General features: G+C 40.3%; 1 protein-coding gene across 1 annotated transcript in view; it reads right to left on the reverse strand.

Annotated features, from left to right (window-relative positions):
* UBXN2A (UBX domain protein 2A) overlaps positions 1-20,552 on the reverse strand; it is a 36,973-nt gene extending 16,421 nt beyond the window's left edge. Inside the window, exons 1-2 of the mRNA XM_047782554.1 lie at positions 20,288-20,552; positions 9,963-10,017 (exon numbers count right to left, since the gene is read on the reverse strand). Coding sequence (XP_047638510.1) covers positions 9,963-10,003 — 41 coding nt within the window. The 5' untranslated portion in view covers positions 10,004-10,017; positions 20,288-20,552. The remainder of the gene's footprint in view (positions 1-9,962; positions 10,018-20,287) is intronic.
* Between the last annotated feature and the right edge of the window lie 6,496 nt (positions 20,553-27,048).

Raw genomic sequence — 27,048 nt, forward strand, 5'->3', positions numbered from 1 at the left:
TAGCTTTTTTGGTCCAAAATTGTGTTTTCTCAACTTCAGTCTATTGACCTTTGGAGAAGGATAATTCTTTGTCATGAAGGGTTATCCTGTACACTGTAGGAAGCTGAGCTGCATCTGTGGCTGTTACCCATTAGATGACAGTGGCATGCACATCCCCTTAGATCCCAGTGTTATAATGATAAAAAAAAAATCTCTAGGAGTTCCCATTGTGGCTCAATGGTTAACGAATTTGACTAGGATCCACGAGGCTGCAGGTTCAATCCCTGGCCTTGCTCAGTGGGTTAAGGATCCGGCATTGCCGTGAGCTGTGGTGTAAGTCGCAGAAGCAGCTCGGATTGGAGTTCCCGTCATGGCTCAGTGGTTAACGAATCCGACTAGGAACCATGAAGTTGTGGGTTCGATCCCTGGTCTTGCTCAGTGGGTTAAGGGTCCGGTGTTGCCGTGAGCTGTGCCGTAGGTTGGATCCCGTGTTGCTGTGGCTCTGGCATAGGCCAGCGGCTACAGCTCCGATTAGACCCCTAGTCTGGGAATCTCCATGTGCCACGGGAGCGGCCCAAGAAATGGCAAAACGACAAAAAAAAAAGAAAAAAAAAAGACATCTCTAGACAATACCAGATGTCTCTGGGGGTGGAAGAAGCAAAATCTCACCAAGTTGAAAACAACTGGTCCAGAGTTTAAAAAAAACGAAAGTATTCTTTGTAAAGGTCTCAAAAGGGCTTTAAAAGGGGTTACTATGTACTTTTTGGTAACAGAAAGCACTCTTAAAACTAAAGTTGATAATGTGCGAAAACAGTCATAATCACAGTTTTGCTCCTTTGCATATCTGAGAATGAGATTGCCCACTCAGACTTTCATGTGAGGTGGTTTAATTAATACCCTACTGTGTTTTTTTGTTTGTTTTTTATGGCCACACCTGCAGTATATTCAACATCTGCAACCTATGCCAAAGCTTGTGGCAACACTGGATCCTTAAGCCACTGAGCCACAATGGGAACTCCCTTTTTCTTTCTCTTTAAAGAGAGGCATAAATGACATACAACACTAATTTCAGACACACTACATAGGTTTGGTATTTGTATATATTACAAAATGATAAAAACAGTAATTCTAGGTAATAGTTATAACAGCCATCACCACACATAGTTAGACTTTTTGCCCTTGTGATGAGAACTTTTTTTTTGGTATTATTTTTTCCTTTAGGTGTCATGAAGCATGCGGAAGTTCCCAGACCAGGAATCAAACCTGCACTATAGTAGTGACCCAAGTCACAGCAGTGACAATGTTGATCCTTAACCTACTGTGCCACCGAGGAGTTCCATGTGAGAACTTCTAAGATTTACAGGAGTTCCTGTCATGGCGCAGTGGTTAACGAATCCGACGAGGAACCATGAGGTTGTGGGTTCGATCCCTGGCCTCGTTCAGCAGGTTATAGATCCAGCGTTGCTGTGAGCTGTGGTGTAGGTCGCAGACGCAGCTCGGATCCCTCGTTGCTGTGGCTCTGGCGTAGGCCAGCCGCTGTACATCTGATTTGACCCCTAGCCTGGGAACCTCCATATGCTGCAGGTGTGGCCATAGAAAAGACAAAAAAGGACAAAAAAAAAAAAAAAGATTTACACCATTTTCAAATACGCAATACAGTATCAACTACAGTCACCATGATGTATGTTACATCCCCATGACTTGTTTATTTTATAACCAGTAGTTTGTACCTTTTAACTCCCTTCTTCTACTTGACCATCCAATCTACCTTTTATTTGTGTGTGTACGTATTTATATTTTCTATTATAAGAAATATTACCTAAAATTTTTTTTTGATAAAAAGATGGTTTCTAGTAGATCTTTTAAGTCAGAAAATACATAGGAGTTCCCGTCGTGGCTCAGTGGTTAAGGAATCTGACTAGAAACCATGAGGTTTCGGGTTTGATCCCTAGCCTTGCTCAGTGGGTTAAGCATCCAGTGCTGTCATGAGCTGTGGTGTAGGTTGCAGACAAGGCTCGGATCCCGCATTGCTGTGGCTATGGCATAGGCTGGAGGCTATAGCTCTGATTAGATCCCTAACCTGGGAACCTCCATATGCCATGGGTGCAGCCCTAGAAAAGACAAAAAGACCAAAAAAAAAATCATAAATGTACTGAGATATTACTTCTTATTTCATGAATAATAATCACTACTCTTTTACACTGTGCCAGGAACTGCAAGGCAGACAGTCTTATCCACATTTTATAGATAAAGGAAGGAGTCATAAAGAGGTTATGTGTCAGAGATGACAGCTAGTAGGTGATAGAAATAGAATTCAGATCCTTGATAATCTATCTTTTAAATCTATGTTCCCAACCATGACACATTATAAAGACTCTTATTTTATTTTTATTTTCTTTGTCTCTTTAGTATATGGAGGTTCCCAGGCTAGGGGCTGAATCGGAGCTGCAGCCGCTGGCCTACACCACAGCCATAGCAGCGCAGGATCCGAGCTGCATCTTTGACCTACACCACAGCTCATGGCAACGCCAGATCCTTAACCCACTGAGCAAGGCCAAGGGTTGAACCTGCATCCTCATCGATGCTAGTCGGGTTTGTTAACCACACCAGATCCTTAACCCACTGAGCAAGGCCAGGGATTGAACCTGCATCCTCATTGATGCTAGTCGGGTTCGTTAACCACTGAACCATTACGGGAACTCCTTAAAGTCTCTTTTAATAGCTAATAGTTATTGAGCACTTATTAGAATATTCTAAGTACTTTACCCGTGTTAACTTATTCAATCTTCACAATGACCTAAAAGGCACAAGAGGGTTTTTTTGTTCGTTTCGGCCACCCCACGGCATATGAAATTCCTGGGCCAAGGACAGATCCAAGCCACAGTTGCAACCTAGGCCACAGCTATGGCAACACCAGATCCACCATGCCAGCAGGGGATCAAACCTGCGCCCTGGCGCTACAGAGGTGCCACCAATGCCATTGTGTCACAGTGGAAACTCCTGGTTTTTAATCCTCATTTAATAAAGAAAAAGATTAAGCAATTTGCCCAAGATCACAAAGCTACTGGGAGGTAGAGCTGGAAACTGAACCCAGGCTTCTAATGCCTCTACCAGTAATCACTGTGCTGGACTGTCTCTCAAAATAGCTACTGCTATATTGTTAAAATGCTGTTATCAGGGCAATGTTTTAATTTAAGTATACTCCTTTTACTCTTTGTTGTTGTTAAGATTAAATGTCAATACACATGAAGCCTGTTTATACCTGGTACACAGAGAGTATGTACCCATACACATGCTGGCGCAGAGTAAGTTCTCATTTAGATGGTAATATCATTAAAACCATGTTATGCTCTCTGGTATTTGTTTCTTTCATTCAGAAAACAGTTTATACTTAATAATTAATAACTAATACGAGTGAAAAATATTGCCTGCTGTATCCATACACAAAAGATGTTGCAGTCGTCAAGCCATCACATTATTGCCACCCAGATGGTGAGCCCTGAGGGAACTCAGGATAGAAAGAGGATGCCCACCATCTGGCATTCAACTGCTGCAGCCACTCCCAAAGGTGCACTCAGAGGAGACTCAGAAAGAAAAAGCAGGAGTTCCCGTCCTGGCGCAGTGGTTAACGAATCCGACTAGGAACCATGAGGTTGCGGGTTCAATCCCTGCCCTTGCTCAGTGGGTTAACGATCCGGCGTTGCCGTGAGCTGTGGTGTAGGTTGCAGACACGGCTCGGATCCCGCATTGCTGTGGCTCTGGCGTAGGCCGGTGGCTACAGCTCCAATTCGACCCCTAGCCTGGGAACCTCCATATGCCGCGGGAGCGGCCCAAAGAAATAGCAAAAAGACAAAAAAAAAAAAAAAAAGAAAGAAAAGAAAGAGAAAGCACAAGATACTAGCCCCAGAGAGTTGAGGTGCATATCAACAGAATGATTTCAATGAACCTAGAGTCTTGTATCTTCCCCATACACAGAAGAGTACTAAACTCCTTAAGCTATGTGTTTTTCTTTTATTAACAGTAATCATTTGATATTGTGACTACCTAGCCTTTGTTGCAAAAAATTCCTACATATCCTGGCCCCTCTCCTACTTCTTTGGAGCAATCTCTCAGTATTATCTGAGATGCTGTGTCCTGGGCTTAAATCCTCAGTTTTGTTGGTTGAATAAAACCTAGCTCTTAACTTTTAGGTTGTGCATCCTCTTTTTTTTTTTGTTTTCTTCAGTCAACACCCAAGTACAAAGTCAATAAAGCTGAGTATCCAGAGTTAACTTAAATTTTAGTCCTTTATCATATGTATTTGGTATGTATATTTTACTAAACTTAATTATGTTAACCCAAGTCATTTGAACATTTATTGAATACCTATGATATGCTAGGTGGTAGAAAGACACAAAGATGAATAAGAAATAGTCTAGGGTTTTTTTTTAAATTTTTATTACTCAAATGAATTTATCACATCTGTAGTTGTATAATGATCATAACAATCTGATTTCACAGGATTTCCATCCCACAGCCCAGGCACATTCCCCCACCCCGCAAACTGTCTCCTCCAGAGACCATAAATTTTTCAATGTCTGTGAGTCAGCATCTGTTTTGCAAAGAAGTTCAGTCTGTCCTTTTTTCAGATTCCACATGTCAGTGAAAGCATTTGATGTTGGTGTCTCATTGTACGGTTGACTTCACTTAGCATGATAGTTTCTAGGTCCATCCATGTTGCAAAAAATGCTGGTATTTCGTTCTTTTTAATGGCTGAGTAATATTTCATTGTGTATATGTACCACATCTTCTGGATCCACTCCTCTGTCGATGGACATTTAGGTTGTTTCCATGTTTTGGCTATTGTAAATAGTGCTGCAATGAACATTGGAATACATATATCTTTGTGAGTCATGGTTTTCTCTGGATAGATGCCCAGGAGTGGGATTGCTGGATCAAATGGTAGTTCTATTTAGTTTTCTGAGGAATCGCCATACTGCTTTCCACAGTGGTTGCACCAATTTACAATCCCACCAACAGTGTACTAGGGTTCCTTTTTCTCCGCACCCTCTCCAGCACTTATTGTTCGTTGACTTTTGGATGATGGCCATTCTGGCTGGTGTAAGGTGGTACCTCAGAGTGGTTTTGATTTACATCTCTCTAATAATGAGTGATGTTGAACATCTTTTCATGTGTTTCTTGGCCATCTGTATGTCTTCTTTGGAGAACTGTCTGTTTAGATCTTCTGCCCATTTTTTGATAGGCTTGTTTGTTTTTTTGGTATGGAGCTGCAGAAGGTGTTTATAAATTTTGGAGATGAATCCCCTGTCAGTCGATTCACTTGCAAAGATTTTCTCCCATTCTGTGGGTTGTCTTTTTTTGTTGTTTAGGGTTTCCTTTGCTGTGCAGAAACTTTGAAGTCTGAGTAGGTCCCATTTGTTTATTTTTGTTGTCAATACTCTGATAGGTGGATCTGAGAAGATGTTGCTGTCATTTATGTCAGAGTGTATGGCCTATGTTTTCCTCTAGGAGTTTTACAGTGTCTGGTCTTATATCTAGGTCTTTAATCCATTTGGAGTTTATTTTTGTGGTGTTAGGGAGTGTTCTAATTTCATTCTTTTCCATGTGGCTGTCCAATTTTCCCAGCACCACTTATTGAACAAGCCGTCCTTTCTCCATCGTATATTCTTGCCTCCTTTGTGAAACAGTCTAGGTTTTTAAGAGGTTCAGAGTAAAGTGTGTGGGAGATCAATGCCTACAAATTTGATTATCTTAACTAAAATGACCAATCCCTTGAAAGGCATCATCTACCAAAATACACATGAGGAGAAATAAATCATATGAATAGGCTTACATCTATTAAAGAAATCAAATCAATTATTGATATCTCCCCAAACACAAAGTATCATGCACGATTTCATTCTATTAGATGTTTAAGCAAAAACTGATAGCAACTCTTTATAATCTCTGCAAGCATATAAAAGCAGAAGGGAACACTTCTTATTCATTCTATGTGGACAGCATTGCCCAAATACTAAAGCCAGATGAAGACATTACAAGAAAGGAAAACTACAGATAATCTCTCTCATGAACACAAATACAAAATCTTCAATAAAACATTAGCATTTTGAATCCAGCAATATATATAAAAAAATTATCTACCACAACCAAGTAGAATTTATTCCAGGTAAGACTGGTTCAACATTAGAAAATCAAGTCATAAGCAGTGAGATCCTGCTGTACAGCACAGGGAACTATATCTAGTCACTTGCAGTGGAACATGATGGAGGATAATGTGAGAAAAAGAATATATATATATATGACTGTGTCGCTTTGCTGTACAGTAGAAATTGACAGATAAATCAACTACAGTGAAAAAAATAAAAATTTTAAAAGCATCTGACAATATCTAACACCTGTTCATGATTAAAAAAAAAAACAAAAAAAACAGCAAATAAGAAGCAGAGAGGAATTCCCCCATGCTAATGCCATACTTAAATGGAGAGAAATAGATGCTTTTCTCTAAAGATCAGGGATAAAACATAGACATTCCTTCTTGCCACTTCTCTTCAATGCTACACTGGAAATCCTAGCTAAACCAGTAAAATAAGATGAGGAAGTAACAAACGTACAGGGGTTCCCATCATGGCTCAGTGGTTAACGAATCCGACTAGGAACCATGAGGTTGCGGGTTCAATCCCTGGCTTCGCTCAGTGGGTTAAGGATCTGCGTTGCCATGAGCTGTGGTGTGCAGGTGGCTACAGGTCTGATTATATCCCTAGCCTGGGATTCTCCATATGCCATGGGTGCAGCCCTAGAAAAGACAAAAAGACAAAAAAAAAAAAAAAAGAATTGGTGGAATTTCCACTGTGGCTCAGTGGTACGAACCCAAATACTATCTATGAGGATGTGGTTCGATTTCTGGCCTCAACTCAGTGGGTTAAGGATCCGGCATTGCCGTGACCTGTGGTGTAAGTTGAAGATGCAGCTTGGATCTGGCAATGCTGTGGCTCTGGCAAAGGTCGGCAGCTACAGCTCCGATTAGACCCTAGCCTGGGAACCTCCATATGCTGTGGGTGCGGTCCTAGAAAAGAAAAAAAGGCAAAACAAACAAACAAAAAACCCCACAAAAAACACAAGATCTGGCATTGCTATGGCTGTGGTGTAGGCCGGCGGCTGTGGCTACAATTCGACCCCTACCTAGTCTTGGAACTCCCATGTGCCATGGGTGTGGTCCTAAAAAGACACACACACACAAAACTCCCAAAAGTACTAGAGTTCCTTTGTAGCACAGTGGGTTAAGGACCCCACATTGTCAGTGCAGCAGCTTGGGTCACTGCCATGGCATGAGTTTGATACCTGGCCTGGGAACTTGTACAGGCTGCAGGCATGGCCAAAAATAATTGATCAATGCTAAATTCATCCAGACAACTTTATCATTTCATCTTTTCTCCCTTCTGTCATCCTTTTCTTTACTTGTAATTATCGCTTTTTGATGAAAATATCAATACCCTTCTTTATAACTTGGAAACTAGATTACAAGGTCATTATGACTAGTCTTGAGGTCTCAGGGGTTTCTCTGTTAATAAAAAGTATAAAAATTCGGAGTTCTCTTTGTGGCAGTAACAAACCTGACTGGTATCCATGAGGACACAGGTTCAATCCCTGGCCTTGCTCAGTGGGTTAAGGATCTGGTGTTGCCATGAGCTGTGGTGTAGGTAGCAGACACCGGTCAGATCTGGCATTGCTGTGGCTGTAGTAGAGGCTGGCAGCTGCAGCTCTGATTCGACCTCTAGCCCAGAAACTTCCATATGCCATGGGTGCAACCATAAAAAGCAAAGTACAAAAATTTCAAGAAGGTAATATGAAACATCTATCCTGGTTCAGAACAGTCTCTTTTGCTCCCTTTCTCATTCACTACTGTGAGCTATGTAAATAAAGTTAGTTATCAGCTAGCTGTTGTTCAAACAGGTGAAAGATTTGCATCTCTGTATGCTTTGGTAGCACATTTGGTAAATACAGATCATCATTTATAATCTTTGAACAACTGATACACTTAGGAAATCAGTATTTTCATTTTTCACTGGACTTCTGTTTCTAAGAAGACAGTCACAAATAACTGCATATTATATGATTCCGTGTATATATGAAATGTCCAGAATAAGCAAATCTATAGAGACAGAAAATATATTAGTGGTTGTCAGGGTATGGCATAAGAAAATGGGGTTTGACTGCTAAAAGGTACGGAGTTTCTCTCTGGGGTGATTGTAAATGTTGTAAAACTGACTGTGGTGATGGTTTCACAACTATATGAATGTACTACACTGAATTGTATACTTTAAATGGATGAATTATATGGTATGTGAATTATGTCTTCATAAAGCTGTTAGAAGTTAATTTTACTTTTAAATCAGTCATTCAACTTATTTCTGTGTAAAAGAGTTAACATAGTAGGCACAACTGTTGCTATCCTTTTGAAAAGCCTGTTTAACTTTCTTTTTGACTGTAGAATTTTGTATATGCTTAGCCCCCAACATAAACCCTAGGCTCATTTCCAATGAACTTCCCTGGTAGACAACATCTCATATGTGCTGTCCCAACTTATTACTGGAGGAATTAAGTATGTGTCTTGGTGACTCTACTGGGTGACAACTCTTGAAAGCTTGTGTCCAGTCTTCCTGGACTTCATCCCACTCATTTTTTTTTTGTCTTTTTGCTATTTCTTTGGGCCGCTCCCATGGCATATGGAGGTTCCCAGGCTAGGGGTCGAATCGGAGCTGTAGCCATTGGCCTACACCAGAGCCACAGCAATGCGGGATCCGAGCCGCGTCTGCAACCTACACCACAGCTCACGGCAACACCGGATCGTTAACCCACTGAGCAAGGGCAGGGACCGAACCCGCAACCTCATGGTTCCTAGTCGGATTCGTTAACCACTGCGCCACAACGGGAACTCCGCACTCATTTTTTTTTTTCCTTTTGCTGATTTTGCTCTGTATCCTTTCATTGCAATAACTCTTAGTCATTAGTACGACTATATGCTGAATCCCATGAATCCTCTGAGCAAATCATCATCTAAAGGTGGTCTCAGAGGATCCCAACACAACTTCACAATTACATAGTTACTATCAGATACTTATAAAATACTCTAGTGAAAAAATGACAAGTAATATTTGTTTGATATATAAAGCATTCACAAAGTATTTGTAAGTGTGAAATAAATACTTATGTGCTTATTTATTTATTTATTTATTTTGGCCATGCTCATGGCATGTGGACGTTTTGGGGTCAGAGATCGAGCTTGTGCCACAGCAGAGACAATGCTGGATCTTTAACCTGCTGAGCCACCAGGGAACTCCTATTTGTCTGTTTAAGTGGACTATGAATGAAAGAAATTTACCTCTTGAAGCATTTAAAACAAAAAGTATAATACAAAAATAAATATTCCAGTTGAGAGAAATGAGAATAAACAATTCTATAGTAATAAGAACGACAGACTTTGCTTCTACCATTTATTGGGTACCTACCAGGTGTTAATATTATGCCATGTGCTTTATATCAGCTATCTAATTCTCGCAAAAACCTTTCAGGTACCCACGTACACCCCCATTTTATAGATGAGATACTGAACCTAAGTTGCTCATAGGCTAGAGAGGTAGTACAAGACAGAGATGGGATTCAAACCTAGGTTTATCTGACTCCAAAGCCATTATATTTCTACTACGACTCCAACATAGTATCACACAAGAGGTGAATGAAATAAAGCTACTTTACTTTCTCAATTAAATCCCAAAAATAATGTGAGCATAGAGAAATTTAACACTTAAAAAATTAATAACAAAAGGATACAGAAACTTTACTGAAATCTATTTAATGCAGCTATGGTTAAAAAACAAACTTCAAAAATTATTAGGTGTTAACAGATATAATCATAATGAATACTTACTAAATCAATCAGAGAAAGATAGTAACAAAGGCATTAACAAAGAAAATTCATAACTTACCATTCTTCTTTTATACTTTCAAGATTATCTACTTCTTTCATTCTCTTTTGCCTTACTGTAAAAGTAAAAAGACATAAAAGCTAAAGTTCTTACTGTAGTATTTTATTTTTTAATTAAAAATTTTTATTAAAGTATACAGTTGATTACAGTGTTTGTCAATTTCTGCTGTACAGCAAAGTGACCCAGTCATATATATATATATATATATATATACATACACACACATTCTTTTCCCTTATTATCTATTCTATCATGTTCTATCACAAGTGATTAGATACAGTTCCCTGTGCTATACTGCAGGACCTCATTGCTCATCCATTGTAATAGTTTGTATTTACTAATCCCAAACTCCCAGTCCATTCCTACTCCCTCCCCCTTCCCCTTGGCAACCACAAGTTTGTTCTCTATGTCTCTGAATCTGTTTCTGTTTTGTACATAGGTTCACTTGTACCATATTTTAGATTCCACATATAACTGATATCATACAGTATTTGTCTTTCTTCTTCTGAGTTATTTCACTTCGTGTGATAATCTCTAGTTGCATCCATGTTGCTTCGAATGGCATTATTTTATTCTTTTTTATGGCTGAGTTAACACAGTATTTTAAATAAACTTACTCCAATGTATACATTAATATTCTTTAACATTAAGTTATTATGCAGCCCTAAAGCAGCACTAAAGGGTTCTTAAAAACAAGTGACTAAACTTAAAGCTGTCACTTTCACCTACAAAATAAAGCAATAATAAAAAGCAAATTTTGGATTTGGATAATCTTCTGACAAAGGGAAGATTTAGTAAAAGTTATGATGAAAAAAATATAAGGTACCCTTTGTTAAGTAATAAACAAAAGTGAATGAAAACATTTCACTAGATCTCCAATAGTAACAAAAGTATCCAATCAATATAAACTCATTCTTACAATTCCCAGGAAAAGCAAACTGACCAGATGTATTTTTACATGTTGTAGAAATATTCATATCTTTTGACTCTGATCTTATACATTTTTGGAAGCTTAAAAGTTCTGGAACTTAAAAAAAACTTAAACTATATACATGAAACATGTCTACCACAGCTGTTGTTAGGAAAAACAAAGTAAAGTAAACGGTCATAGTACAGCTGCTTGATGGATACAGTATACTTTAAAAATAAAGAAGATATCACATAGGTGAAAATACAGGAAACAAAAACTATGCAATCACTAGAATGTAACTGAGTACATATGAAAAAATGGAGAGAACCAAGACTGAAAACAGTTATTGTTGCGGGGGGTAGTAATAAAACTGAGGATTATTTTCTCTCTCAAACCTTCTGCAATACTGATTTGCCTTTACAACAAAAATAATCCAAGAAAAACAACAAACAAATCAATGTTTAAAATAGTCCAAGCCATCTGTCTTCTGAGGAATCCTGGAAGCAATGACACACTATAAGCAACAAGCATACCAAGTGCCCACACCTTGATTTCTGAATAGAACTGTCCTAAAAACGGGAATCGGCTCCTTAGAGAAAAGGTTGCTTCCAGGGTTGGAGCAGAAAAAAAAAAAAAAAAAAAAAAGAGCCCCTAAAACATCTTGCTCCAGAAAGTAAGATGATGCTCAATGAATGACAAAGACCTATCAAAAGGGCATGGAAGCCACCTGAAGGGGCTCCCACTGGACAAATCTAGAAAATGAACATCAAAGTAAATAATGATACTGATGGATTATAACTCATTGAATAAAATAAAAACCAATGAGGAGTCCATACTATTAGATTTAAAAAAATCAGGAAAAGTTGGAATTTTAAATAAACTCAACAGTCATATGGAGTCATCATTGGAGCCAAGATAAATTCCAGATATACCCAAGATGGAAAATTTAGAAATTGAACTTGAGGATGATGTCAGCAAAATGACAGAATAAGCAGCTGCATCAAGCTCTTATCCACACAGAAACATTGAAAAACAAACAGAAACTGACAGAACCAATTTAGAACTCTGGAATGTAGTCAAGGTTATATTATAGCTTTCAAGTAAATGATGAATCAAGAAAAATACAACTTAAAAACAGCAGTCATAACAAAGTAATTCAAAAACTAAGCAAAGGACTTGAAAAGACATTTCTCCAAAGAAGATATATGAATAGCCAATAAATACATGAAAAAGATGCTCAACATCACTGGTCACAATGAGATAACACTTTCTAAACATCAGAATAGGTATTGAATTTGGTGACTGAGGTATTATTTACAATAGCCAAAACATGGAAATAATCCATATCAGATGTCTACCAAGAGATGAATGTCTAAGAAAAATGTGGCATATATATATATAAAACAGAATATTAATTAACCATAAAAAGAAATAAAGATTTGATATATATTACAACATGGATGAAACTTGAAAACACTAAGCAAAATAGGCAAATACAAAAGGATAAACATTCCATGATTCTGGTTATATTTCATACAAGGCAAATTCAGAGACAGAAAGTAAAATAGGAGTTCCCATCGTGGCGCAGTGGTTAACGAATCTGACTAGGAACCATGAGGTTGCGGGTTCGGTCCCTGCCCTTGCTCAGTGGGTTAGGGATCTGGCGCTGCCGTGAGCTGTGGTGTAGGTTGCAAACGCGGCTCGGATCCCGAGTTGCTGTAGCTCTGGCGTAGGCCGGTGGCCACAGCTCCGATTCGACCCCTAGCCTGGGAACCTCCATATACCGCGGGAGCGGCCCAAGAAATCACAAAAAGACAAAAAAAAAAAAGAAGAAGAAGTAAAATAGAGGTTACTAGAAAACTAGGAGAGAGAAATGAGAAGTTATCATTTAATGAGCACAGAGTTTCTTTTTGGGACTATGAAAAAGTCTTGGCAATGGACAGTGGTAATTGTTGCACAGCACTATGAATATAATTAATGCCATTTTAAGTTAATTGTACACTTAAAATTGGTTAAAATGGAAATTTTTATGATTTTTATATATGTAGGCATTTACAATAGAAAGCTTCACACAAAAAAAAAGGCAACTCTTTTAAAAAACATGGTAAATTTATCTATAACCTGAAGAGTGGACAACTTTCCTATAACTGAAATCCAGAAGCAATAAGGGAAAAGACTGCTTCATTTAACTTTTTTTTTTTTGTCTTTTGCCTTTTCGAGGGCCGCTTCCACGGCATATGGAGGTTCCCAGGCTAGGGGTCTAATCGGAGCTGTAGCCACCAGCCTACGCCAGAGCCACAGCAACCTACACCACAGCTCACGGCAACGCCAGATCCTTAACCCACTGAGTGAGGCCAGGGATCAAACCCTCAAAACTCATGGTTCCTAGTCGGATTCGTTAACCACTGAGCCACGACGGGAACTCTGGAATAAAAATTTTTAAAAAAATCCCAAATGACTACAAAGTAAAAAGACAACTGACAAACTTAAAAAAAAAAAAAAGGAACTGGCATTACCACTAAAAGAACATATAACTAAAAGAATTACAACTAAGAGAACTGGCATTACAACTAAAAGAACATATAAAGAACAGATATGGAGAAAATTAAAATTACTAAGAGAAACCTCAAAGGTAAGGGGCGGGGGGTTCTTGCTAAGCTGACCTACAAGATTCTTGCTGAATGCAAGCCAGAGTATCAGATGTCATGGGTATGAGGAATTTGATCAGATATCAAGGGTGGGAAAATTCTGGCTAAAGCTACTTAACAGGATTCTTGCCAAAAGTGGGCTCTACAAGGATAGAAATGGAAGCTGAAGGTCAGGCCTCCTGGAGAAGATGCCTGAGAGGAGCCAGATTACAGTTTGGTCAAGGAGTCTTTGTCATATGAATCTGTAACTAGGCACTGCATAGGTAGCTAGATATTGCCAAATTCCCTTCCCAGGAGGGGTACCATTCTGCATTCCCACCAAAAATGTTTGAGGCTGTTTTCTCACACTCTCAGCAAGAAACTGTGTTGCAAGACTTGTGATTTTTGCCCATTCCTACCAGTAAGAAATAGCACCATAGTATAGTTTCAATTGCATTTCTCTAACTATAAGTGAGACTGACATCTTTCCACATATTTAGAGCCATTTGCTTCTCTCTTTCTGAGAAGTCTCTTTATATTTGTTACTTATAGATTGTTGGCCTTTTCTCTGTATCTGTTGTTTTTATATTAATCTTTTATTTGTTCTACCAGTTCCTTTTTTTTTTTTCTAAGTTTGTCATTTGTCTTTTTACTTTGTACAATTACCTTTTATACGTACTTAAAACAAATAGTTTAGAAATGTTACTGTTAGGTCTCCATAGGCTGTTTATGACACATCCCAGAGTCTACAAATTTAAAACTAAATACTTAACTGAAAAGAAGACATAATCAAACCAGCTATGATGGAAAAAATAAAAATCATTACAAAAAAAAGAAATCAGCCATTGAAGATTCAGCAGACCCATCCCAAATCAACTGAAAACTAGAAAATGGACACTAGAAGTAGGAGTATACTACTCTCAAAAGTCCCCAAAGTATCTGGAGGTGAATTTAATATGAGTAACTGAAGATTCAGCAGCAGCCTTTCACCAGATAACATCAGTCTGAATGCTCATAGGTTCTAGCTTCTACTCCAGTTTCCCACTGCTAATGGAGCTGGGCTCTTAGTCACAGCCAATTTGGTTGAAGAGCTAATTCCAACTTAGCCTCTGTTTGGATAGGAATGAAAGGAGAATAGTGGGGTTTGCTCTGCAAAACATCATTGAAAATTGTTTTAAATACCTGTTATTTTCATTATGAATTGAATATAAACTGATAGCGAATTTGTTTTAGCTTTTTCATAACAAAACTGCAAGCAATTCTGAAAGACAAGGGGAAATGGAAAGAAAAAGGAGGAAATGCAATAGGCAGAAGAATAAGTATTCAACGTAAGATGAGGGAAGGCACCTTCAAAAGCACCCCCAAAAAGAACTTCATGATACCTTTTGGCTATGAGGGTATGGTAGGAGTCACTAAAGCCATCCAGGAGAATGGCACCCAACAATCAAGGCAAATTGGATGTCTCTGTCTGAGGCAGCTATTTCATGTTTCTAAAGACTTTTTTTTTGTTTTTTTTTTAAGTGGCTGCACCCATGGCAAATAGAAGTTACCAGGCCAGGGAGTAAATCTGAGCCTCAGCTGTCACCTACGCCACAGCTGCAACAAACTGGATCCTTTAACCCACTGTCTCCACAGTGATCCATGCCACTGCAGCCAGATTCTTAACCTACTGTGCCACAGCAGGAACTCCTCTAAAGACTTCTTGATCCTTCCTGTACTGCTCTTCAAAAGAATTCCCTAGGCTTAAAAATGAAAACAGACCATTATTTCATCCAGAGAATCTTAGTCAGGAGTTTCCCCATGACTGGCCTCTCAGTTAAGGATCCAGTGTTATCACTGCTGTGGCACAGATTCAATCCCTGGCCCAGGAACTTCTACATGCTGTGGGTGTGGCCAAAACAAAACAAAAACTTTGCTGAAACCCTTTGGGGAGTTTGGAGTTTTTTGGGGGGGCATAAGCCACCTATCTCTTCGAATAACCCTGCTATAAACCTTTCTCCAATCCAAACTCTGACATTTCAATTTATTTGGTCTCACTGTGCACTGGGCACATAAACTTGGGTTCAGTGTCATGCAGAGAATAAAAAAGCCATGTGACAAATATCTTAAGTTACCAGCATGAAGTTGGGCATCAGAATGAACAGATAAACAAAATTTCCCTAATTTTACAAATTTATTTGCAATTAGTACCAGTACCATCTTACATTTATATTGTGTATCACAGTTTACTAAACACTTTCTTAAGTATCCCACTTACTTCCAACAACTACAGTAATAAAATCAGTCAGGAGCCAGAATAGATTGAGCTTCTTGGAACATATCCACTAAAAGTAAAAATCTAGTCAAAGCAGATTTAGACTACTAATAGATTTAGACTACTTTTTAATGTATGTATTAGAATTTGAAAAGAAATTTGCATTCTACAAATCTTACTTATTTATTTATTTTTGGTCTTTCGTCTTTTTAGGGCCACACCTGAGGCATACGGAGGTTCCCAGGCTAAGGGTTGAATTGGAGCTACTGCCGCCAGCCTATGCCACAGCCACAGCAACACCAGATCTGAGCCGAGTCTGTGACCTACATACACCACAGCTCACAGCAATCCCAATCCTTAACCCACTGAATGAGGCCAGGGATTGAACCTGCAATGTGGTTCCTAGTTAGATTTGTTTCCTCTGTGCCACGACGGGAACTCCAAATTTTACTTATTTTTATAAAAATATACTAGAGGGGAGTTCCCGTCGTGGCGCAGTGGTTAACGAATCCGACTAGGAACCATGAGGTTGCGGGTTCAATCCCTGCCCTTGCTCAGTGGGTTAACCATGAGCTGTGGTGTAGGTTGCAGATGTGGCTCGGATCCCGCGTTGCTGTGGCTCTGGCGTAGGCTGGTGGCTACAGCTCCGATTCAACCCCTAGCCGGGGAATCTCCATATGCCACAGGAGCAGCCCAAAGAAATACCAAAAAGACAAAAAAATTTAAAAAATTTAAAAATTAAAAAAAAATAAAAATATACTAGAGGAACAGAGTTCCCTTGTGACTCAGCAGGTTAAGGATCAAGCTATGGCTCTCGTTACAGCTGTGGCACAGGTTTGATCCCTGGCCTGGGGAACTTACTCATGTCTCAAGTGTAGACAAAATTTTAAATATTATATATTTATACTTATTTAATATATATATAATTTTTAAAGATTATGGATTTATATCAAGATAGTATACCCAGTGGTATACTATCTTTATGTAGAAGATTAAGAAAACAATGGATGACCTTTCAGTTACATCTCCTATGAAGTAGGATTAGGCTTCCAAGAGCAAACTACAGCAGCATCAGAATCAAACACTTTCCCTATTTTTTTTAATTTTTTAAAAATAAGTTTATTTATTTATTTTTGCTTTTTAGGGCCACACCTGTGGCATATGGAGGTTCCCAGACTAGGGGTCAAATTGGAGCTACAGCTGCCGGCCTATGCCACAGCTTCAGCAGTGGAGGATCCAAGTCATCCTCCAAGCCGCATCTGTGACCCACACCACAGCTCCCAGCAAGGCCAGCTCCTAACCCACTGGGTGAGGCCAGGGATCGAACCCACAACCTCATGGTTCCTAGTCGGACTTGTTTCCAATGCGCCACGACTGGAACTCTAGCATCAAACACTTTAAAAGATGGCTGGTATATTTTATGGATTCTAGTTTATTAATAACTATTACATACATAGTAAAAAATGAAATCTTTTGGAAATTTTCAGCTTAGCTGTAATCATGATAATTAAGAAAATATATTTTTGTTGTCTTCTGGAAAAAGTTGTAATTAGAGAGTTACAAGGACAAATGTGATAGTGACAAAAATATTTAATTAATTAATTAATTTATTTATTTATTTATTGTGTCTTTGTCTTTTAAGGGCCATACCCACGGCATGTGGAGGTTCCCAGGCTAGGGGTTGAATCAGAGCTGTAGACACTGGCCTACGCCAGAGCCACAGCCACACAGGATCTGAGCTGCATCTATGACCTACACAAAGAATACAGCTCAAGGCAACGCCGGATCCTTAACTCCTTGAGTGAGGCCAGAGATCGAAGCCAGGTCCTCATGGATACTAGTCAGGTTCGTTCACCACTGAGCCACGATGGGAACTCCTGCTTGTTTGGTTTTTTTTAATAACAATTTTTATTTTTTCCATTATAGATGGTTTACAGTGTTCCGTCAATTTCTACTGTACAGCAAAGTGACCCCCCACAAAATATATATTCTTTCTCTCACATTCTTTCTCTCCATCATGTTCCATCATAAGTGACTAGATATATAGTTCGCTGTGCTATTCAGCAGGATCTCATTGCTTATCCACTCCAAATGCAATAGTTTGCATTGATTAACCCCAGACTCACAGTCCATCCCACTCCCTCCCCCTCCCCCTTCAGCAACCACATGTCTGTTCTCCAACTCCATGAGTTTCTTTTCTGTGGAAAGGTTTATCTGTGCCATATATTAGATTTCAGATATAAGTGATATCATATGGTATTTGTCTTTCTCTGTCTGACTTAGTATGAGTCTCTAGTTACATCCATCTTGCTGCAAATGGCATTATTTTATTTTATTTTATTTTATGGCTGAGTAACAGAAGTATTTTAAATGCAAAAATCTTAGAAGAAAGGGGAAACTTCTGCAGAAACAATCAAGGTTGCTGAGCTAGCCAGCCTTTGACACCATGACTTGCTCATTCCAGGGTTCCATTATGAAATGCTATTTACCTTGCAAAATCCATCTCAAATACTGCTTTAGAAAACCTTTCACAATTCCTCCAAAAGGCATGAATACAGAATTACTAACACAGCAGGGAGAGATTAAGTATGTACTCTTAAAAATCTGCCCTACCTTCATAGCCACAATCCTAATCCCATCTATCATCTCTAGGGAGTTTCCCCACATCCATTCTTGTCCCCATCCAATTTGCAGAGGAGTCACGGTGACCTTTTTGATTAAGATACAAACTTGATTATGGGGCTTTCCTGTTTAAAACCCTTTAGTGACCTCCCATTACTCTTCAAATAAGGTCTACATCCTCTGGGTAAAATTAAAGGGGAGTTCACTGCAATGTTCTCTTCACTACATTTGAGTGGTTTGAAAATTTCCCTATAAAAGTTTAAAAAAGGGAGGACCAAAAAAAAAGGCTGGTCCCAAATCTTTAACATTGTATGAAGGACGAACATAATCTCTCTGGCCCTAACTACAGGACCCTTTTGCTTTCTACACTCAATCCAACTGCTTTGCCATTCAGTTCCCCCAATCTTCCCAAGCCTCTGTGGAACTGATTTCCTTTGCCTGAACCTTTTCTGGGAGTCACCTAATTCCTACTTATCCTTAATAACTAAGCTCAAAGATTCCTTTCCGAGGAAAAAACAATTGATTTCTTCAGCTGGGATAGGTACCCTGGTTACATACTCTCATAACACCCTACATTCTTCCTTTTTACCTTCTCTCTAGGTTGACTGGCATTTACTTGTGGGATTATTTGTTTACCTTGTTTCCTCCAATGACAATGTAGAGTCCTTAAAGGCAAAACCTATAATCATCACCCACATATTCTTACCTCAACACACAATACGTACTAAATGAATGAAAAACTAAGTAATTAACATTAAATATTAAGTATACATGTATAGTATTTACCACATGCCAAGGTTAAGAGTCAGTGCTCAATACATAATTAACAAATACCACATTCTGTCTTGCATCATTATTATTTGTGTGCTTAATCACTTTCTCCATCCTGCACACAAATCTTACTCATTTTTGGATTTCACCAATTCCTAGATCTAACTTTATTCATTGGATTTAATTGCTTTCTAACTCCACATGATACATACTACTGTATAAAACACATCATTAACGAGAACCTACTGTGCAGAACAGGAAAATCTACTCAATATTTTGAAATAACCTATACAGGAAAAGAGAATGGACTTTTCTATGACTGGTTCTGTACACCTGAAACTAATACGACATTGTAAATTAACTTTACTCCAAAAAATTAAATTTAAAATAATGACTTACAACATATTTAGAAGTCAAAAGATCAACTTTTTTTAAAGAGTTTTTCACATTTAAACTAAAATATAAATAAAAACCTTATGAACACCTCTCAGAACACTTAAGCCATGACTGTGAAACAAGGAAGCTGGTTTTCACGTCGTTCACAACCTGTCATATGTAACAGTTCCACGTCGACATAAATACAGACTGTCAATTTTCTACGTTTTATTTTCAATGATCTCAAATTAAGTACAGAGTAACCAACGCTGGATGCCACACTAACGTCCCTTATTGCTAACAAGTAACTTCAAACAACCAGAAAAATGGATACATAGGAAAAAAAAAAAAAAGATGTGAAAACAACGAATAGCAAGCCTACGCCATAAAACGTAGGTTGCGGGAGCCACGTATTGAGGTTACCTAAGGAATGTTCGCCCCAAACAGGCACAATTTGCATTTCTGTACTGTGCGTTTGCATTTTGAGAACTGAACTGTAAGTTTCAAAGCGCTGCGCTTGCCCGCAGTCGGCCGCTTGGGAAGACGCGCAGACAGCAGGCCCGGAGCCGCGCCTCACCTGCGCTGGGCAGGAGTCCCGCCCAGGCCGCCCTTTCGGGGTCGCAGACACGGACTCCGAAACCGAGACAAGGAATGGGCCCCGCGGCTTGGGCGGCCCCAGGATCCCCGGCGCCCCGTTGGGGAAACGCCCGCCCGCCCGCCTACGCCCCTCACCCGGCCGAACGCGGCGCGGCCCCTGAAAACTCACCTCCGGGCGCGGCCGCTGGAGGGGGCCGCGCCGCGCCGTCGCCTCGCGGCCTCCTCAATTCGCTCAGGGGCCGCGGGCGCCGCCGCCGCCCCTGCCGCTGGGCTGGAGCCACTCAGACAGGAAGCACCGCCGCCCCCAGATCCTCTCAGGCTCGGCAGCCGCTCCGCTGGGCCCCCTCCTGCCTCCCACGGTCACCGCAGCCGGGAGCTGAGCTCTGAGATCGCGCCGAGGCCGGTTCTGCGCAGCCCCGAGCGCGCGCACGGGCCGCGGGGGCGCGCGCGGGGGGCGGGGCCGGCGGCAGCGGCCGCGTCGGTCCTCAGCGTTACCGCCCTCATGGCGGCCGCCTCGTTGCTGCGGGCACTGCTGGTGGTGGCCTCTTCACCCTGCTCGGAAAATGCAGGGAGCTAGGCGTGGGCTCACCTGAGAACTCAGGGTCAACTTACCTCTCTACCTCTTCAGCTTCTGGTTGAATCCGCGGAGAGATTTCTCTGTATTCGGGCCATGTTGAACTTTCCCTGAGTCCAGTGATTCTGGAAAGCCACGGTTAAAGAAATCCCCCCACCTTTCCACGTTCCTGAAAGGCTTGACAGCGAGGAGCCTCCCTTCCCCATTGTGATTTAGATAAGACTCACGGATACCCCCTTGTTTACCTTGGACGAGGCCTGACAGAGACCCTCCAAATCCCCATTCTTTTTGCTTCACAAAGGATTAGCTGAACTGCTTGTACTCACTAACCAATCTGGACAAAATACTGGCTCCCTGGATTTTTTTTTTTTATAATTTTTTTTATTTATTTTCCCACTGTACAGCAAGGGGGTCAGGTTATCCTTACATGTATACATTACGATTACATTTTTTCCCCCACTGGCTCCCTGGATTTGACCAGGGAGCCTCCTTCCTCCAGGCTCCTAAACTTTGACCCACCCTCAGCCTAATCCAGCATACAAACCCTCCTTCACCACCGCTCATTAAAATAGGCTGAGTTCCATGCAAAACACTGATCGTCTTGTGTTATCACTGCTATCTCCACCTGTCTGTCCCACTGTGCACCACACCCAGTTTTTTCCACAGTTGCTGATCTCACGGTCATGGTCACAGAGCTCCCCTCTAACAAGGTTTGTCCCTCACCACCGCCCCACGCCCCGCCCCCCCATTGCAGTACTTCCTTTTCCTTTTTTTGGCATAATCCTATACAATAAAGTCTATCTAAACCCAAAGTTTATTTATTTGCTTATAATTGGATATTCTCCCAATTGTAATTGTACTCCAGCAGTATTTTTATAGTCTCTTCCCACCCCCATCCCACCCTCGCCCCACCCTCCTTGGAATAATCCTTTCAAATATATTCTTAATTTGCCTAAATCAGTTTTTGTTCTTACTTGACAGTTTTTAGTGCTGGAATTCAAATTGGCCTCACCTAAGGACCCCTGCCATTCCCACCTAAGTAAAGGCACCCTGTGAGTCTTTGGAACTTGTCTTTCAGTTGTGCAATTCCGGAATCCTGTGGTGAGTTCAACTTTCGAGCCAATTCTCTAGAAACTTGTCTATTGAAGCTCCCAATAAGGAGTTTGATTCCTTAGGGCAAAAGACTTTTCTATGGATGGCTCTTAGGTGTTGCCTCTTCCTCCTTCTCCTTTTTTTTTTTTTTGGTCCTGGCACAATTTGATAAAGAGAGCATTCTCGTCAAAAATCAAATGGCTGCAGATGTATTGGTTCATTTCTGGACTCAAAATTCTTGTTACCTTTATGCCCTATCCTTATGCAGTACCATAACGTTTTGATTACCGTAGCTTCTGTAGTAGGTCTTGAAATCAGAAAGTGTGAGTCCTCCAAACGTTTTTTCTCTAAAGATATTTTTGGTTATTTTAGGTTCCTTGCAATTTAGGAACAGCTCTACCTTTTCTGTAAAAAAGAAGAAAGGCACTTGGGTTTTGATAGGAATTGCACTGGATTGCAATGGGTAGGTTAGTTTGAGGCGTACTGACATCTTAACAATGTTAAGTTTTTTTTTGATCTCTGAACATGAACATCTTTCCATTTACTTAGGTCTTTGTTTTGTAGTTTTCAGTGTGCAAGTCTTGTGCCTCCTTGGTTAAATTTATTCTAAGTATTCTTTTTTGAGAAAAGGAATCACTGTGGTAAAAGGAATTGCTTTCTTAATTTCTTCAGGATTTTTTCCCCTCATTTCTGTATAGAAATACTGCTGATTTTTGTGTGTTGGTCCTTTATCCAGCATCTTTGCTGAATACATTGATTACTTCTTTTTTTTTTTGTCTTTTTGTCATTTTCTCGGGCCGCTCTTGCGGCATATAGAGGTTCCCAGGCTAGGGGTAGAATCGGAGCTGTAGCCACCAGCCTACACCAGAGCCACAGCAACGCTGGATCCAAGCCGCGTTTACAACCTACACCACAGCTCACGGCAACGTCAGATTGTTAACCCACTGAGCAAGGCCAGGGATTGAACCTGCAACCTCATGGTTCCTAGTCGGGTTCGTTAACCACTGCGCCACGACGGGAACTCCCTGATTACTTCTAATAATTGTATGTTTTTTATTTTTATTTTTCATTTTCTTTTTTTTATTATTTTCATTTTTTTTTCTTTTCTGGCTGTCCTGCGGCATATGGAGTTCCTGGACGAGGGATCAGGTCAGAGCTGCACTTGTGACCTAAGCTGCAGCTGTGGCAACTTTGCTGGATCCTTTAATGCAGTGTGCTGGTTGGGGGATTAAACCTGTGTCCTGGCACTGCCAAGATGAAGCCAATCCCATTGTGCCACAGTGGGACCTCCTGTGTGTATTTTTTAAAAATAGATTTTTGTAGTATTTTGTACATACGAGATCATGGGATTTATGAATAGATATATTTTTATTTTTTATGTTTTGGAAGCCTTCATTTATAATTTTTTCCTAATTGTTCTGACTAAGAACTTCCAGTACAATATTTTTACTTTTTTTTTTCTTTTTAGGGCCACCCCTGCAGCATATGGAGGTTCCCAGGTTAGGGGTCAAATCAGTGCTGCAGCTGCTGGCTTATGCCACAGCCACAGCAAGGCCAGATCCTTAACCCACTGAATGAGCCAAGGATCGAACCACATCTCCTTGGATACTAGTTGAGTTCATTCCTGCTGAGTCACAAGGGGAACGAACTCCGAAATGTCGAAAAGAAATGGCAAAAATGGGCTTCCTTGTCTTTTTCCTTATCTTAAGGAGAAAGCTTTTAACCTTCCACCACTGAGTATGACTGCCCTTTATCCTGTTGAAGAAACTCCCTTATTTTGCAGGGGTGGGGGTGGAGGTGCTGAGGCTGTGGAAGTTCCTGAGCCAGGGACTGAACCCTTGCCATCATAGTGACAACACTGGATCCTTAACTGCTAGGCCAGCACCAGGGAGCTCTAAGAAACTCCCTTCTATTCCTAGTTTGTTGAGTATTTTTGTAATGAGAAAATTTTTGATTTTGTCAAATATTTTTTTTCTGTGCCTATTGAGATGATCATGTGGTCTTTCTTCCTTCATTCTATTAATGTGGTGTATTACACTGACTGATTTTTTTTTTTCCAGGCAAATACTATTCATTGTTTTCCTATTGATCTTTTACTTGGCATTTGGAAAGAATCATAGTACATCTGTATTTAACTGTCCATCTTAATCTGCTTATTCAGTGAATGATCTATTTGAATGCCCCTCTATCTTGTTTATTAAAGATTAAGTTAAAAAAATGGAGTTCTGTGAGGCGCAGTAGGTTAAAGATCTGGTGTTGTCACTGCAGAGGCTTGGATCACTGCTGTGGTTTGGGTTCTTGGGACCATGGGCTTTAAATGTTAGGTATTACACCAGATAAGTAAGTTGACATCTAAGTCCAAGATGTCAATGTATTATTCTTATTCTTTTTTGGTATTCTTATTATTTTTGGCTGAGCCCTCAGCATGTGGAAGTCCCCAGGCCAGTGATCAAACCCAGACCCAGCAATGACTCAAGCTGATACAGTGATGCTCCGCAGGAGAACTCCAGTATTTTGTTGAGGATTTTTCTATCTCTGTTCATAAGGGATATTGCTCTGCAGTTCTTCCATTGTGATGTTTTGTCTAGCTTTGGTATCAAGGTAATGCTGGCCTCATGGAATGAGTTTGGAAATGGTTCCTCCTCTTCTGCTTTTTTTTTTCCCAGACCTGTGCCACAGCAGTAACCCAAGCCTTGGCAGCAACAATGCCAGATGCTTAACCCGTTTCACCACAAAAGAACTAGCTCCTCTTCTAGTATTCAGAATATTTTGAGAAGGATTAGTGTTAATTGGCTTGAGTTTGATCCTTGGCTGGGGGCATGGGCGGAAAAAAAAAAAGAAAAGTTTTGTTAAAGAAAACCATTAATGATTTACTTTAAAATATTATTTGTTGGAGTTCCCATTGTGGCTCAGTGGTTGACGATTCCGACTAGGAACCATGAGGTGGTGGGTTCGATCCCTGGCCTTGCTCAGTGGGTTAAGGTTCCGGCGTTGCTGTGGCTCTAGTGTAGGCCGGTGGCTACAGCTCCGATTAGACCCCTAGCCTGGGAACCTCCATATGCCGCAAGAGTGGCTCTAGAAATGCAAAAAGACAAAAAAAAAATTATTTGTTGTGAACCATACTGTATACGACATAAGTTTTGATATTTTATTTTTGGAGTTTGTGCTTAAGAATGATATATAAAAAATTATTGCAGCTATGTGTGGTAATGGATGATAACTACACTTGTTCTAGTATTCATTTTGCAATATAAATTTTTTTGTCTTTATAGGGCGAGGCCAGGGATTGAACCTGTGTCCTCATGGATACTAGTCAGATTTATTTCTGCGGAGCCACAACAGGAACTCCCATTTTGCAATATAATTTACTAGTACTTTATTTTTTTTTTCCCCTAATGGCAACACCCGTGGCATATGGAAATTCCTGGGCCAGGGATTGAATCCAAGCTGTAGCTGTGACCTATGCTGATCTGTGGCAATGGTGGGTCCTTTAACCAGCTTCCCTGGGCTGGGTATCGAACCTACAACTCTGCAGCAACCGGAACAGTCTTAGTTGGGTTCTTAGCCCACTGTACCACAGTGGGAACTCTCCTCTATTCTTTAATGCTGGCTGTTTTTTACTTTTTAGGCCTCACACACAGCATATGGAGGTTCCCAGGCTAGGGGTCGAATTGGAGCTATAGCTGCTGGCCTACACCCCAGCCACAGCAACGAAGGATCCAAGCCGTGTCTGCGACCTACACCATAGCTCATGGCAATGCTGAATCCCCGACCCACTAAGCAAGGCCAGGGTCCAAACCCGTATCCTCAAGGATACTAGATGGATTCATTTCTGCTGCCCCACAACGGGAACTCACTAGTCAGGTTCTTAACCTGCTGAGCCACGATGGGAACTCCTATGCTGTCTGTATTTAATTTTTTTTTTTAACTAAGTCATATTCATGAGACTTTGTTTTTGAATCTCCTGTTGAAGTTACATTATTTCTGAGATAATTTAACTTTGCTTTGTGCTTAGGGTCACTTTTGACTCAAGCCTATTTAACTTAAATTATTGTCTATCAGATTTGGTGAAGTTAGACTATAAACCGGAGGGCCAGTTTGTTGTTTTAAATCTTAAGGGATATGTTTTTCTCTCTCATTCTTAGTTTAGATGTTGGGAAAGGCAGTTCTCCTTGCAGTTTCCTAGAGATTAGTGATGGGAAGTTTGGTTGGTTTATTTCTAATTCACCCTTATATTTAGGTGTATTCTTTTAATTACCACCATTTTGCAGGGTGATTCCATTGACTCTGTAACTTAAGCAGGTTCTGGGCTTTGTCCTCTGACCTTTCTAGCTTCTGTAGGCAGAGAAAATAGATAAAGTTCACCAGAGTTAGGCAAATGCACTGGAAGTGAAAGCTGTCTTTAGAGCTTAGCTTGCTTGTCTGGGTTCTTGCTGTAACTTAGTTTTTGGTCCAAGTATTTCTTAGTAATTTGCCAGCTCATGTAGTTTTAAGTAAAGTTTAAAAGCGATTTTTATCGATTTTTCAGTTATTTTCTTCTAGTCAGAATATGTAAAACAAGCAACTCTTGGGGGTTTCTGTTGTGGCTCAGCGGGTTATGAACCCAACTAGTATCCAACTAGTTTGATCCCTGGCCTCACTCAGTGGATCAAGGATCCAGGGTTGCCATGAGCTGTTGTGTGGGTGCAGCTCGGATTCCACCCCTAGGCTGGGAACTCCAACATGCTGCAGGTGCAGCCCTAAAAAAGCAAAAAAACCCAAAAACAAACCAAAAAACCCCAGGGAACTCTTTCATATATTTTTCAAACTGCTTTCTTTTGTCTGTTTTCTTTCTCCATTTTGTGGTTCTAGATGCATCTCCGGCATCATCACCTCTCAGAGGTTTTCTCTAACAACTCTGCTTGAATTAGAGGTTTCTGCCTCATTTTTTTCCTGTCACATTGTTCTGCAGCTTACTGGTTCTTTGCCTGTCTTTATTTCCTCCTTGTCAGTGAGCTCTCTGAGAGCCAGAACTATATTGTTATTTAAAAACAAAAAAGCAAAAACCCCTCCATATTTACTGGCCTGACAGAGGACCTAACACCAGTTGGGGTTGAGAATAAACATTTGCTATTAGTAAAGGGTATAGGTTGTAGTATCCCAATCAACAACCTGGCTTTCTCAATTTAGGACTAAAAAAACAAAACTGAAACAAAGGAAGAAAGCACAGAAGTCCTTTGTGTGCTAATTTGCACACCATACACCTCTTAAGGACACTTTAAATA

This window comes from Phacochoerus africanus, chromosome 5, assembly GCF_016906955.1.
Source record: "Phacochoerus africanus isolate WHEZ1 chromosome 5, ROS_Pafr_v1, whole genome shotgun sequence".
In the NCBI taxonomy this organism is placed as follows: Eukaryota; Metazoa; Chordata; class Mammalia; order Artiodactyla; family Suidae; genus Phacochoerus; species Phacochoerus africanus.